The sequence below is a fragment of the Mustela lutreola genome, chromosome 5, assembly GCF_030435805.1.
Source record: "Mustela lutreola isolate mMusLut2 chromosome 5, mMusLut2.pri, whole genome shotgun sequence".
NCBI classification, from domain to species: Eukaryota; Metazoa; Chordata; class Mammalia; order Carnivora; family Mustelidae; genus Mustela; species Mustela lutreola.
In genome coordinates this window covers 79,628,962-79,645,374 of record NC_081294.1, presented here as the reverse complement: position 1 = coordinate 79,645,374, position 16,413 = coordinate 79,628,962, and the positions used below count along the sequence as shown (strand labels likewise).

Below are 16,413 nucleotides of genomic sequence, written 5' to 3'. Positions count from 1 at the left end.
ACCCCAGGATCGTGACCTGAGCCAAAGACAGAGACTTAACCCACTGTGCCGCCCAGGCACCTGGAAACAAAACCTTTTTAAATTTACTAGAACTGACGGATATGGGTGTCCAGACCAAAAGGACTCTCTGAATGCCTGGCACAATGGATGAAAGTAATCTCAAGATACAACACAGTGAAATGTAGAATAGTAGCAGGGACAAAAAGAAGCTCCTAAAAACTTCCAAGAGTATGAGACAGAGAGCTACAAAAAGCAGACCCCATCTGAAGAATCAGACATCAAAACTGGCTTCATGTTCTAAGAGCACAACAGTGTAACTCAGAAGGCAACGGAGTAAATGCCTTCAAAATTCTAAAGGAAAATGTTTCTGGACCAAAAGTCTAAGTGAGAAGGTAACATAAGAGTCTTCACTATGGTAACTGCTGTGAAGTGTGTAAACCTGGTGATTCACAGACCTGAACCCCTGGGGCTAATAATACATTATATGTTAATAAAAAAATAAAAAATTAAAAAAAAAAGTCTTCAATGTACAAAGTCTCAAAAAACAGAGGCAGGGGGTTTAACTTCCCATGCATTCTTCCTCAGAAGGATACTGAAGGCTATGTTCTAGGAATATGAGGCAATAAACCAAGGAGAAAACTGAATCAAAGAAAGGGGCTTCAATTAAAAACCCTGGGAAAGGAACCTCCCAGGATGATAGCTGAACAGCAGACCTTGGGAGCAATCTTCTAAAATGGGTCAAAAGGCCAGGAAAGACCCCTTCCCACCCTCGATGATATCAATAAAATACCTGATATATCTGAATATATTTTAAAAAAAACTATGAGGTAGTACTAGTTTTAAGAGCCTGAGGATGAATTGGTGTTACTAGCAATATATGATATGTACACAGAAATTAAGTAAACAAAAAATAATTACTCTTTAAAATTTATTTTAATTCCAGTACAGTTAACATACAGTGTAATATTAGTTTCAGGTGTACAATATGGTGACTCAACACTTCCATATATGACCTCATACTTGTCACAGTGCACGCTTTAATCCCCATCACCTATTTTACCTAATTCCCTACCCTCAAAATAATTATTAACTTTAGGGAAAACAAAGTACAATTAAGGCAAGGACAAGAAACCACAGGACACCAAATATCTCAGCTGTGAACAGTATTTATTACTTTCAATTACTATAAATCCTGACTATTGATCTAACCACATAACGGATACAATTATATCAGAAAAGTGAAGAGACAGACTAAGAGTATATGCAGCTAGGTAGGGAGGTAAAAGACAAATCCGTACACTCCATAGTGGTAAAGTCAATTTTTTTCCAACGACAAAAACTGAAAAATCAAGACATAGCACACTATAAAATGTTCTTTAGCTACAAGGGTAACAACAAAAAAGCAAAAGAAACAGCTAAAAGAGCTAAGAAGCAGGCAAGTAAACAGACTACTGTTTTTAGTAATAAGCCTGTACGGTTTATTTGACTCTAACCTATATGCATGTATAATTTTGATATAAAAACTGAACTACAAGTTAAAAAAAAATAAAACCTGATTATAAAATGTGTCGTAAAAGAGGAATCTCACTGTGCTCAGGGTAAACTGACCCAATTGGAGGGGGGAGGTTACTGAAACTCCCCTTAGGACAGACTACCTAAACTAAGAAGGGGGCTAGGAGGGAGAAAGCATTCCTGGGAGATGGACATAGGGGGACAAGGCCTCCAGACCAGAGAGGGTGATGTGCTCTAGGCCCTGGCCCTGACACATGTCTCCTGTTGGAAACAAGTCATGAGTTCACCCTTCCCCCAAATCCTTCTCTCCCTCACTATCTTGCTCATCCTTCAAGACCAAGCTATTCATCTTCTCAAAAGCTTCCTACCTGGAACCAGGTGAGCTCTTCCATCTTAAAATTATGTCTTTTCAATTACCATATGATCGGGATGCCTGGGTGGTTCAGTCGGTTAGACGGCTGCCTTCAGCTCAGGTCATGATCCCAGAGTCCTGGGATCGAATCCCGCATTGGGTTCCTTTCTCAGCAGGGAGCCTGCTTCTCTCTCTGCCTCTGCCTGCCAGTCTGCCTGCATGCTCTCTCTCTGACAAATAAATAAATAAAATCTTTAAAAAAAAATTATCATATGATCTCCTGATATGAGGAATTTGAGAGGCAGAGTGGGGGGTTTAGCAGGTAGGGAAGGAAAAAAATAAAACAAGATGGGATCGGGAGGGAGAGAAACCGTAAGAGACTCTTAATTTCACAAAACAAACTGAGGGTTGGGGGTGGGGATAGGGAGAGGGTGGTTGGGTTATAGACACTGGAGAAGATATGTGCTATGGTGAGTACTATGAAGTATGTAAGACTAACAATTCACAGACCTGTACCCCTGGGGCTAATAATACATTTTATGTTAATAAAATGTTTTTTAAAAATGTATCTTTTATCTGCGATCTCTTTCTCTGAATTAATATAATTCATGTTACATCAAGACCATAAAACATTTTCTTGAATCACTCAATAGGCAAAAATATAGAGAAGAAAATAAAAACCACCAATCCAATCTTTCAAATAGCCTTCTAGACTTTTGAGTGAATACAAATAACTGAATAACCTTTTCACTAACTGCATGGTGGAATTTTCCTTCATTAAATAACCTATTATAATAACACTGCAGTATCTGAAAGTCAGTCTTAATTTTTTAAAGTAACAAAAAAAAAAGTTCCTTTCTCAGAAGTATCTACAGCATTAACCAGGGACAATTAAATAATAAAGCAATCTGCTAAGAGAAATGCAAAATCAGTGTTAGAAGGCATGCCCCAGTAATTGTTGAGACCTTTTAAACACAATCACAGATTCTTACTTTACTATTTCACTGAAATAGGAAATTAAACTTAAAATGTCATTTGGATTATATCAAACCTGATACATGAAAAGATATTTTAACCTTCCAAATAATAGCTGATGCTAATATAATAAGCCAATGATTACCTTTCATGCCCCCCATAAACCTTCTCCCTTTCTACTCAGCTGGTCATCTGAAAGTTGTCACTGAAAGGTGGCAAGATGGCTGTGAAACTCACAAGATCACATAACTCTTATCACCTCACTTAGCTACCTAAAATGAAACCAGGCCAAAAGGTCTGAGAATTAATGCTGCCTATCCTCACATTTATGACTGAGTAGAACTGATTTTAAGTACAGTTTAAAATGCTACATTTGGGGGGTACCTGGGTGGCTCAGGCGGTTAAGCCTCTGCCTTCGGCTCGGGTCATGATCTCAGGGTTCTGGAATGGAGCCCCACATCGGGCTCTCTGCTCAGCAGAGAGCCTGCTTCCTCCTCTCTCTCTGCCTACCTGTCTGCCTACTTGTGATCTCTGTCAAATAAATAAATAAAATCTTTAAAAAAAAAAATGCTACATCTGGGGCACCTGGGTGGCTCAGTGGGTTAAAGCCTCTGCCTTTGGCTCAGGTCATGATCCCAGGTCATGATCAAGTCCCACATCCGGCTCTCTGCTCAGTGGGGAACCTGCTTCCTCCTCTCTGTCTGCCTGCCTCTCTGCCTACTTGTGATCTCTGCCTATCAAATAAATAAATAAGTAAAATCTTGAAAAATATATATTAAAAAATAATAATAAAAAAATAAAATGCTACATCTGAAAATTCAATTCGGCCATAGGAGGACAAACCATTGAAAAGAATCTAGTACCACCCATCAATCATGTATAAGACCCTCAATTGCAGATTACCCTCAAATCATACTTCTTACTCTGTTTCAAGAGTTATATGAGAATTTCAGTTACATGATAATTTCATGCAGATTACCCTCAAATCATACTTCTTACTCTGTTTCAAGAGTTACATGAGAATTTCAAAACTTGTGAAAATCCAACTACTAAAAAGCAGTTAATAAGAATACTAGAGCTCGGGACGCCTGGGTGGCTCAGTTGGTTGAGCAGCTGCCTTCGGCTCAGGTCATGGTCCCAGCGTCCTGGGATCGAGTCCCGCATCGGGCTCCTTGCTCCGCGGGGAGCCTGCTTCTCCCTCTGACTCTGCCTTCCACTCTGTCTGCCTGTGCTCACTCGCGCTTGCTCGATTTCTGACAAATAAATAAATAAAATCTTAAAAAAAAAAAAAAAAAAAAAAAAAAAAGAATACTAGAGCTCAAAGAGCCAGCTTTAAAAAAAAAAAAAAGCTACAAAACTTCTAAAATTACTATTTTCTCACTTTCACAAGGACTTTATTACAACATCTAATCAGGGGCACCTGGCTGGTCCAGTTGATACAGCGTGTAACTCAAGATCTTGGGGTTTTGAGTTCCAGTCCCACATTGGGTACGGAGGTTACTTAAAAATAAAAATCTTTAAAAACAAATAAACAAAAAGTCATCTAACCAGTTATAGTCCAGCTTCTGTCATGAAGTAATAAAATTATGTGACAGTGGATGATCATTTTATAGTGAACCTAAAACTGCTCTAAAAAAATAAAGTTCATTTGGGTGCCTGGGTGGCTCAGTTGGTTAAGCATCCTACTCTTGATTTCAGATCGGATCCCATGATCTGAGGGTCATGGGATAAAGCCCCATGTCAGGCTCTGTGCTTGGTGTGGAGCCTGCTTGGGATTCTCTTTCCCTCTGCCCCCACTCCTACCCCCCAAAAAAGTACATTTGAAAAAGTTGTAATTATTTTTTTTGAAGATTTTATTTACTTATTTGACAGACAGCACAAGCAGGCAGAGTGAGAGAGAGAAGTAGTCTCCCTGCCGAGCAAGGAGCCTGATGTGGGACTTGATCCCAGGATCATGACCTGAGCCACCCAGGCGTCCCGAAAAAGTTGCAATTATTGATTACTTTTCCTGATTTCTAAAAGCATTATTAATTTTTTCCTATGTTTGACGCTGATGATGATAAGGGAAAGACTTAAAACTAGTACTGAAAAATTACAAAATAGTATTCTGTCCTCAGTGACTCATTTTTTTGAAAATATACTAAAAAGATATTTTCTATATTTTTGAACAATGCGTAATTTCTTTTATCTTTTAGCATACATTCACCATCTATATTTACTGACATCACTTTTAAAAATTATTCATCATGAAAGAAGTTTGCTAAATCATGAAGAGAATGCCATCTCTTCAGATCAAAGCCACAAGCTTCTACATACAAAAACAATTATAAAGTTGGAAGGAATCAAAATGATATAGTCTAACTACTTCATTTTACAAAAGAAAAAATAAGGCTAGAAAGAGGTTAAAATTCTCACCCACAGTCACATAAACTCTTGCTTCATGACAGAAGATGGACTATTACTGATTACATGGGTTTTTTTTTTAATTTTTTTAAAAGATTTTATTTATTTATTTGACAGACAGAGATCACAAGTAGGCAGTGAGGCAGGCAGAGAGAGAGAGAGAGGAGGAAGCAGGCTCCCCGCTGAGCAGAGCGCCCGACACGGGACTCAATCCCACGACCCTAGAATCATGACCTGAGCCAAAGGCAGAGGCTCAACCCACTGAGCCACCCAGATGCCCCCTGATTAGATGTTTTAATAAAGTCCTTTTACATTCTCCTGAATCAGTCTCTATGTCCAAAGTGAACCTTCCAGATAGTGAGGCCTACACTACAAGCTTCAAACTGCTTATTGGGACACCTGGCTGGCTCAGGTGGTAGAGCATGCAACTCTTGATCTCAGGGTCATGAGTTTGAGCCCCATGCTGGGGATAGATTACTGTACAAAACAAAACAAACCCTGCTTATTAACACAAAGTTGTATGAAAAGTTTGGATGCTATAAAATAAAACTCCTAAAACAAAAGCTTCAAAATACTAAGAACACCATATTCCTGATAGCCTAGTCCATAAAATTTCAGCTAAATTTCACAAGGACATAATAAGTTAAAAATAATTTATTAACAAGCACCTGGGAGGCTTAGTTGCTTAAGTGACTGCTTTTGGCTGAGGTCTCGATCCTGGAGTCCTGGGACAGAGTCCCTAATCTGGTCTCTACTCAGCAGGGAGTCTGCTTCTCCCTCTGACCCTCCTTTCTTGTGCTCTCTCTCTCTTCTCACTCAAATAAATAAAATCTTTAAAAAAAAATAATTTAACAAAATAAATTGCAAAACAAGCACATAATTCTACAGAGAAAGAACTGTGAGGTTAAAGTGACTTGGATTTTACAAACCATAAGAGACTCTTAATTTCAGGAAACAAACTGAGGGTTGCTGGAGGGGTGGGAGGTGGCAGGGATGATGTGGTTGGGTTATGGACATTGCAGAGGGTATGTGCTATGATGAGTGCTGTGAATTGTGTAAGACTAATGATTCACAGACCTGTACCCCTGGGGCAAATAATACATTACATGTTAATTTTTTTAAAAAGGGACTTGGGTTTTTACTGATAGTACTTTCAATTTTTATAGCACTGTATTTCATTGTTAATCAGACCCTCATGTTTGAGGTGAATGTGAACAATAAATATATGGGTGTTATTTTATACTATCCCTGCAACTTTTAAGTTGAAACTTTAACAAACAAGAAAGTTTGTAAGAAATTTTTTAAAAAGCAAAACATGATTATTAAAAGCAACTTTGGGGGTAAAAAAGAGAAATCACTCCAACCATTCTTCTTAACAATCTAACTACTGTTAAGTTTCAAACAACTCCACTAAAGAAGGTGAGGAGAAAGGTGCTAACCTAAGCAACTTTGGAAAACAGTACAATCTGTAAGACTAAAAGCAAAAGAAACTGTGTAAATGTCTTATCCTCTAGTTGATAAAAGTGTTTCCTACAGAGGTGTAGGGTAACAATTCTGACACCACTACACATGTGTATTAGAACTGAAGAATTAAGTAAATGGATGGTGGGTGGTGGGAGAAAGGATTCTCACTGCTGAAGTGGGAGCTTCCAGAAAGGCCAAGGTAGTAGGCTAGAGTTATCCATGTAGTAATGGGTCCAAGTTGGTTAGTTTAATACAGATACAGGTGATTACATATAGAAATGCTTACAGATGGGTACACCCACCTGTATTTCTTTACTCTGTTAACTTAGAAGGCCTAGAAGCAGTGTCTTCCTAGTAGCAACGTGCGCAGATCTTGGTTTCTAGTATCATTGTTCAAAAAAAAGGAGCAAGGCTCCTTGGAGAAATAGCTGATTCCACGACGGCGCAGGAAATATACACGATGAGCCTTGTGCCAAAAGTGCATGCTTCAAAAAACCCAAAATGATGGAATCCTGTCAGAGGGACACAAGTGCCAAATGAAAGAGTTCCACTGGCCAAAAGTGCAAAAATCTGAGCCACAAAATAAATGAGAACGGGATTATAACCCAAAGAATAAAATAAATGAGTCCATCCTGGTACCACTGAATAAATAAATTCACAGGAAGAGACAACTATCCCATGCAGAAAAATTCTGAGTAATTTATGTTGATACCCTGCCCTCCACAAGGTGGAGCATAACTCTTTAATTTTTAAGTGTATATTGTATATAGATAGTGACTTCCTTCCAAAGAGCTCAGTACAAAGGGGGGGAGGGTAATTTTACAGTAGAAAAACATCACAAATACTACTTCAACCAGGTGATTAAGGTCAACATCAACAGTGTTACATTGGTTGTACGCTTTCCTGTATGATGTGTTGGAAATGGCACTTTACTTCTGTGGTCTTCCTCACTAAAACCAACAACCCCAATATGATCATGAAAAAAAATTCAGACAAATCCAACTGACTGTATGAGCAGAGGAATGATGGGTAAATCTACTGCAATCAGTTCACAATATATGTAAATTAAACCACAATGCCGTAAGCCTTAAACTTATTCAGTGATGTATGTCAATTATTTCTCAATAAAACTGCACACACACAAAAAAATCCCAATTTGAGGGACAGTCTACAAACACCTGATCAAAACTCCTCAAAACTAGGGCGCCTGGGTGGCTCAGTGGGTTAAGCTGCTGCCTTCGGCTCGGGTCATGATCTCAAAGAGTCCTGGGATGGAGCCCCGCTTCCGGCTCTCTGCTCAGCAGGGAGCCTGTTTCCTCCTCTCTCTCTGCCTGCCTCTCTGCCTGCTTGAGATCTCTCTCTGTCAAATAAATAAATAAAATCTTTAAAAAAAAAAAACAAAAACTTAAAACTGTCAAGGTCATCGAAAACAAGGAAAATGTGAGAAACTATTACAGCCAAGAAGACCCTAAAGTAACATGACAACCAAATGTTAGGTGGTAACCTATATGGGATTGTGGAACACAAAAAAGGACATAAGATTAAAAGACAAAAATCTGGGGTGCCTGGGTGGCTCAGTGGGTTAAAGCCTGTGCCTTTGAGTGATGATGCAACATGGGGGCTTAAGTGGGTAGGAGAAGAATAAATGAAACAAGATGGGATTGGGAGGGAGACAAACCATAAGTGACTCTTAATCTCACAAAACAAACTGAGGGTTGCTGGGGGGAAGGGGGTTGCGAGAAGGGGGGTGGGGTTATGGATACTGAGGAGGGTATGTGCTTTGGTGAGTGCTGTGAAGTGTGTAAACCTGGCGACTCACAGACTTGTACCCCTGGGGATAAAAATATATGCTTATAATAAATAAAAAAATTAAAAAAAAAAAACAAAAAAAAGCCTGTGCCTTTGGCACAGGTCATGGTCCCAGGGTCCTGGGATCAAGCCCCACATCGGGCTCTCTGCTCGGCGGGAGCCAGTTTCCCCCTCTCTCTCTCTGCCTACTTGTGATCTCTGTCAAATAAATAAATAAAATCTTTAAAAAAAAAAAAAGTTGTATTAAAAAAATAAAAACAAAAATGTGAATAAAGTATGGAGTTTAGTTAATAATAAATAAATTTTCAGTACTGGTTCATTAGTATCATAAATGTTTCATGCTAACATAAGATGTTAACAGAGAAAACTGGATCTGGGGAATACAGAAACTACTATCTTCTCAATGTTTCTGAACGTTTAATAATGTTACAAATATTAATGCTTATTTTTAAATATTAAAAGGAAAGGGAAAAAAATTATTAAGGCCTGAAGAATGCACACCAACTTGAGCACTTACACCTGAGAAGAGACTGGAAAGGAAGGGAAATCAAGCTTTCCTTTACAAGTATACTGTTTTGACTTGAATATATGAAGAGTATCTGTATACTAATGACTAACAAGAAATGTTTAATTTTAAATGTCACATTTAAGCACTAAATAATAAACAAAATCAAACTGTTATTAAACAGAAATTGTTCCCTAAACCTGTGTATTTCTTTTCATAAACTATCCAACTTCCAGAAAAACCTCCAAATCACATTCAAGCATCTCATTATCTAATAACTGATATTAGTATATGTGAATTAAAAGAAAAAAAGGCAATATCCAATTGCTAAGGAAGATAAGAAACATACATGTGAAAGGAACTGTTTCAATCAGTAAGAAAATATTTGACCAGAAACATTCTTAAATTTGAACAGTACTGAGACCCAGTATGTATAACTTTTAATAAACTGTTTTATTCAAGGAGACAAATGAGTCATCCTAATTTCAACAGCAGGAAGTGCTAAATGATGCCTAATAACACTCACTTTATTACTACACTTGGTGAAGGTGAAACAACACATCCTGCACTTCTATCTAGACAGCCACTAGAATCAACTACAACTGGATTATGTAAAGCTCAAAATTCAATGTATGGTATTTACCAACAGCCTATATTGGCAAAAATAATTTGAGAACAAAGGTAAGACATCAATCTTATTATCAGCATCAATCTCCAAACTGTTAGAAGCTGCTTTATCTAAATTGGGCACCATCCACTACGAGAATATGTTCTACTAAACATATGTACTCATTTTTTTAAAGAATTTATTTATTTGAAATAGACAGTGAGCGATGGAGGGAGAGGGGGGAGAGAGACGGAGAGAGAGAGTGTGCGCACAAGAAAGGGGTATGGGTAGCGGGAGAGGAAGAAGCAGGCTCTCCACTATCAGGGAGCCCAACAGGGCACTGGGTCCCAGGATCCTTAACCCACTGAGCCATCCAGGTGCCCCATAAATAGCTGTACTTGTTCAAAGACAACACAAAAGTAAATTCTTAAGAAACCAAAGTAATTATTTTAAAGCCCTAAGGACAGATAAATCAGAAGATGGCACTTGGGGCACCTGGGTGGCTCAGTGGGTTAAGCCTCTGCCTTCCGCTCAGGTCATGATCTCAGGGTCCTGGGATCGAGCCCCATATCAGGCTCTCTGCTCAGCAAAGAGCCTGCCTCTCCCTCTCTCTTTCTGCCTGCCTCTCTGTCTGCTTGTGATCTCTCTGTCAAATAAACAAATAAAATCTTAAAAAAAAAAAAAGATGGCACTTGAACCTCTTCAAGCCTTTCCTTTTTTTTTTTTTATTTGTAAGAATACAAAGTCACTCTCACAGAAGGATTTATTTTATAATGTAATTTTATGTGAAGTGATGTGACATAATCAGTATCTAGCAGAAAGTAATTTGAAGTAATGAGCAGGTAAACCAGTGGGTGGCATCAGCTGAGATGATGCCAGGATTTCCTCAACTGGGCATTAGTCTCTACCCCAACTAAGAAGTTCTGCCCTGTTTTCAGTGCAAAGAGAGCATGATAAAACCAACTAAATCTCCCCTAACAAGTGGTCACCAGTAGGAACAGGCAAGAAAATTAATGGATCAGCAAGAATCCAATCACTGCTACAAAAAACAGTCACTGCTTACCAAGAGGGAGTCAAAAAAGAATCACAGTTGCAGATCTACAGCTCCTGACACTCACAAATTCTGTTTCCATATTCATAACAGCTTATAAAAGGGTTCTCTTGATTTATTTCTTATGTAATACTAAGTGCTTTTAACATCTTTTAGAGTTACACACAAAAATATTTATGGATGTAGTAACATGATTTTTTTTTTAAGATTTTTTATTTTTTATTTGCTGAGATCACAAGTAGGCAGAGAGACAGGCAGAAACAGAAGGGGAAGCAGGCTTCCCGCTGAACAGAGAGCCCCATGCGGGGCTCGATCCCAGGACCCTGGGATCACGACCTGAGCCAAAGGCAGAGGCTTTAACCTACTGAGCCACCAAGGCGCCCCAGGATGTAATAACATGATTTCTAAGACTTGCTTCAAAATAATGGTGGGAAGTATAAATGAAACAACATTACCCATTTGTTGATCACTGTTGAAGCTGAGTGATGAGTATTTTTGATGAATTATACCATATTTTAGTATACATTTGGAATTTTCATAGTAAAAAGTTGAAAATGTAAATAAATACTAAGAAATGACTCTACTCCTACAACTCAACAAAAAGCAAAGAACCCAATTCAAAAATGGGTAAAGGACTTGAACATTCATTTCTCCAAAGAAAATTTACAGATGACCAATAAGCACATGAACAAATTCGCAATATCGCTAATCATTAGGGAAATGTAAATCAAAACCACAATGAGCTACAACTTCATGCCCATTAGGATGGCTTTATCAAAAAATAACAAGTGTTGATGAGGATGTTAAAAACTGAAACTCTTACCCACCCACCCCCTGCAAAACTGGAACTCTTACCCAGTGCTGGTAGGAATAGAAAGTAGTATAGGTACTATGGAAAAGTATTTTTTTAATCAAAACATTTTAAGGGCGCCTGGGTGGCTCAGTTGTTAAGTCTGCCTTTGGCTCGGGTTGTGATTCCAGGGTACTGGGATTGAGCCCCACATCAGGCTCCCTGCTCGGCGGACAGCCTCCTTCTCCCTCTCCCACTCTCCCTGCTTGTGTTCCCTCTCTCACTGTCTCTGTCAAATAAAAAAAAAAAATTTTTTTTAATTTTTAAAAAATTTTAAAAAACAGTACCACATGAAGCAGCAATTTTACTTCTGAGTAAAGAGAGCTGAAAGCTGGGACTCAAAAGACACACGTACACCCATATTCACAGCAGCATTATTCACACTGGTCAAGGGGCAGAAGCACCCCAACTGTGTGCATCAATGTATGAATGGATAAACAAACTTAGAATTCTGACACAGGGTACAACATGGATAAAGCCGGAGGATATGAAGCTAAGTGAAATAAGCCAGTCACAAAAGGACAAATACTACATAATCCACTTACATGAAGTATTAGAGTAATCAAATTCATAGAAAATAGAACAATGGTTGTAGGTCTGGGAAAGAGGGGAGATTGTTTAATTGGTATGGAGTTTCAGCTGGAGAAGATGAAAAAGCTCTGTACATTGATGGCAGTGTTTGCCCAACAATGTGAATGTATTTAATGCCATTGAACTGTACTCTTAAAAATGGTCAAAATGGTAAATTATATATATTATTTTACCACGATTTTTTTAAAGTTTTTTAAAAATACAATTCTACCCATCTCAGTATTTTTGGAAAAACTTCCTTTGATCATTGGACATATAGGCCAAAAATACAGCAAAATAACCTTAAAATCTTGATGTAACATTCTAAGGGACACTCTAAGATATAATTACTTTTTAAACTAAAAAAAAAAAAAATAAAACCACATGGGCACTTTTCGCCCCTTCCTCCAGGATCGTGACTTCATTTAACACTTTAGCATGAACATGGTTTGGCCCGGCAAAGATGAAATTCTTTCCTTGATCTATCAAAACCTTCCTCCAGAATCCTGAGAGAATTTATCCAAAAAGGTATCATTCCCAAAGCAGCTCTACAATGTCATCAGACCGCATTACAAACTTACTAGTGATGCTTACAAACGGGCAACTTCCTTAGCAGCCAGTAAGCCTAGAACTAAACATTCTGCAGTCTATTTGTAAGCCTACATGGCAGTGTCATTGTTGCCTCCTTAGATTAGATTCCAAATCCAAAGATCTGAAAACATTTCAGGAAGTATTTGGCGAAATTCCTAAAACAGACAAACATACATTCCACTGAGGCAAAGAGGGCTTAGAACGAACAGAAATAAATGTCTTCAGAGAGAGCTGCGTATTACAAATTTCATGACACTGGACCTCTCTACACCTTTCTGAAGCTTCTGAAGGCTTGGATATACAATCTCACCTTCAAAATGCAAAAAGGGCAAAAAACAAAACAAAACAACAACCACAGGGAACCTCTGAGACTAGGCTTCCTGTGCGATCTGTCATAATGCTAAATTCAAGTTGTGCACACACTGCACTACCAATAAAAAAACCATAAAGGCAAACTTGTGTTTGTATTTAGTAAAGAATCATACAGTCTTTCATTGCATTTATTACTACAGAACCAGCTCTATGTGATTAACCAGATCAAACAGAAGTCAGAACTACCTTTTGTCACAACCAAAGTATCATCCTCCTATCAAGTTGCCTGGACAATTCGCTGATATTCTATAATGCAAAAGCCTTTTAAATATCTATACTCTCTGACCAATTGTTTCCACATCTGAAAATTTATACTAAGGAAAAGAGATGAAGATGTATGTAAATGACATATGTAAAATGTATGTAAACTTCAGTGAAGAAAAAAAATTATGAACATACTTAGTGACCAAAAGGCAACTGACTTGAACTATAGTACAACCACAGTTACATGCTATGCAGACATGAAAATAATAACCTACCTTATACAGCTATATTGTTTACCTCTATACATACATGTGAACAAATACACATACACAAATGCACATGTGTGAGAACAAGATACACATGGGCATAGTGGGTGTGTAAACATACATATGTACACATATGCACCAAATGTGTACAAATAACCAGAGGCCCATGGAATGGTACATGTGTACAAAGATGTGCCTGTATATGTATGTATGAGAAAATACATAGGCACATATATCTCTGTTAATGCATATGCCTATATTTGGAACGTGAGCCTGTGTTTTAAGTAGGTGAGTGTGTATTTATCCTTGTAATCACTACTTAGAGGCTGTGACCTTGAGTAAGTTAATGATCCTCTTGGACTCTTGACTTTGTCATCTATACAGTAATACCAAACCCTGCCTCATGGGGGTTTTATGAGGATTAATGAAATAATGGATATAAAGCACTTAGTACCGTGATTGGCACATAGTAAATGCTCAGTCAATATTAGCTTTCCTTATCTGTACCCATGTATACTAACTTATAATTACGTATATTTACATACCTATAAGTCCACAAAGATACACATCAAAATATTAACTTTGGTTACCTATGAGTCATAGATTTTTCCCCCCATGTTTTTTGGAGGTTATTTCTAAAACACAATGATTTTTAAAAATAAAAATGACCTGTCCCTGACATACCTCAACTCTGCTTTTTAAAAACTATTAACTACTTCACGAAGGAATACATAGTTTCAATACTCCACCAAATTTTTTGTATTCCAGCAATATGTCAGCATTACCTGATAGCTCAAGAAGATGGCAGTACAAAGAAAGCCATAGCTTTTTGCTTGTTTGCCTTATCCGAAGCAGGATGAAAAGAATGAATCAGATCACAGTGTGGGGTATGTGTGGTTTCTGAACACTGCGAAGAGAGTTAAGTGACTTAAGTGACACCTGTCATTTGTGTTTTACTAAAGCAGGGAGGAACCTAGAGTCTGGCCAAGGTCATACAAAAAAGCATGTGCCAGACCCCAGGCTGTGAGAGATCTGAGGACTAGACTGCATTGCCACAGTTTGGGTGTGTTTATGAAACCAAGAAGCTAAATTCTTAACCAGTCATTTCAGAAGTCCACTGGAGAAGAGAGGAAATTACAACACAGGCCTGATGACAGCAAAACAAACTGGTAACTGGCTGTACTGGGTTAATCTAAATGTTTTAATCATACTGCTTTTCCTTATTTCTAAAATAAAAACTTTAGCTCATCAATGATAGGACACTTAAATTTCATAAAAGCACGCCTGACATATGTATAAAAATTCTATCAAAAACGTCTGAAAGGACAAAACGCTAGCTGTTATCTGCGGTTCCAATCAACACCAGTTCCCATCTGGCTTAATTCCCACAATTATGATGTATTAGGTTAAATACCACTAAACCCCCTGCAGATTGTCTCTGAATTTCCGAGGGGAACCCAGCTACAGACACAGGCAAGTAAAACAAGCACCTCTTTTCCCCAGGGCCTCAATTTATAAATTATAACCGGGATAATACTCCTATACATTTCCTCCCCAGCCATGCTATTAAATCTCCTTAAACGTCATTTCCAAGCTTTTAAAACACACACCGAGGCACACGCCCTGCAAGCTCGACATTTTGGGGCATCGCCCCAATTAAACATCGCCTTTCCCAAACCTACTGCAAACTGCGGACTTGCCTCTCGTCTCATTTTTTTGACTTCTGTCTTAAAACGGAGGCGAGGTGGATGGGTTTCGACAAACAGATTAGGCTTTGAAACCCGGAGCAATCCTCTCGTCGCGGGGAGCTGTCGGCCGCAGTAGCAGCGATTTTAATCTTTTCTCTCCACCTCGTTTCCTTTCCCACCTCCTGCTTGCCTTTTTCGCCCCCCGCCCCCTTTCCAATGACATCAAACCAAAAGCGGAGCAAGAAAAACTGAATGCCCCCGGGTCGCTGACTCCCGAGGGTGGCGCCTTCTGCCTCGGGGACCCGCCCGCCGCGGGAACTGCGGGAAACGCTGCGGGGTAAAGGTTTTCCGCCGCCCCAGTGCCGCCCCAGGTCGCGGAGGGATGGGCCGGGCCCGCGGCGGCCTCGAATCTGAGCGCGGGGCTCGCCCGGCCCGCCCCGCCCGCCCAGGCCCCGCGCGGCCTGTCCAGCCGCGGCGTCGCGTCCGCCACCCGCTGGGCCAGAGACGCGCGAAGCGGCCAGCAGGGCAGGGTCGGGGGCCCGGGGCCAGAGGCCGGGGGGCGGGACTCTGCGCTGCTCACCTGCTGGTACCGGCTGCCGCAGGCCGGCTCCACCGCCGCCAGCGCCGCCAACGCCAACGCCATGGCGCAGCCGGCCGCAGGGAAGGAATGCGAGCGAGCGAGCTAAAGGGGCGCGGGCGCTGCGGCCTGGGAGCCCCGGGAGACCGAGGGAGACGCGCCTCGGGTGGGTCTCGATGGCCGCCGCCGATTCCAGGCAAGCCGCTCTCCTCGGGCCGTGCGCGCCGCCGCCGTCGCCGCCGCCGCCAAGGCTCCGACGCGGCCCCTGGGGAGGAGGCGGAGACGCGGACGACGACGCTGCGCTGCCGCCCCGCCCTCGACTCGCTCCGCGCCGCGCCGCCCGGCCAGGCCTCGCCCCGCGCCGCGCCTAGAGTCCCGCGGAGCCGCCGCCCGGGGTGGGGTCGGCCGCTCGTCCGCCCTGCGGCCCGGGGCTGCGGCCCGGGGCCTGAAGCCTTCCGCGGAGAGGCCGCTGAAAACGAATTACCCACTGAGGAGCACCTCAGGAAAGAAAGCTTTGAGCTTTCTACGTGTGTTCTCTTCTAACCCTCGTCTCACACCCCGACCTAGGGGCCACTGCCCCATCTAAGAGGTCGTTGGCGCGCAGGGAGGTTGACAGC

At 40.5% G+C, this 16,413-nt stretch overlaps 1 protein-coding gene across 1 annotated transcript in view; it reads right to left on the bottom strand.

Annotated features, from left to right (window-relative positions):
• The window catches only part of NDFIP1 (Nedd4 family interacting protein 1), a 56,284-nt gene extending 40,207 nt beyond the window's left edge, over positions 1 to 16,077 (bottom strand). The window contains exon 1 of the mRNA XM_059174910.1: positions 15,800 to 16,077. Within this exon, the coding sequence (XP_059030893.1) occupies positions 15,800 to 15,862 (63 nt within the window). The 5' untranslated portion in view covers positions 15,863 to 16,077. The remainder of the gene's footprint in view (positions 1 to 15,799) is intronic.
• Between the last annotated feature and the right edge of the window lie 336 nt (positions 16,078 to 16,413).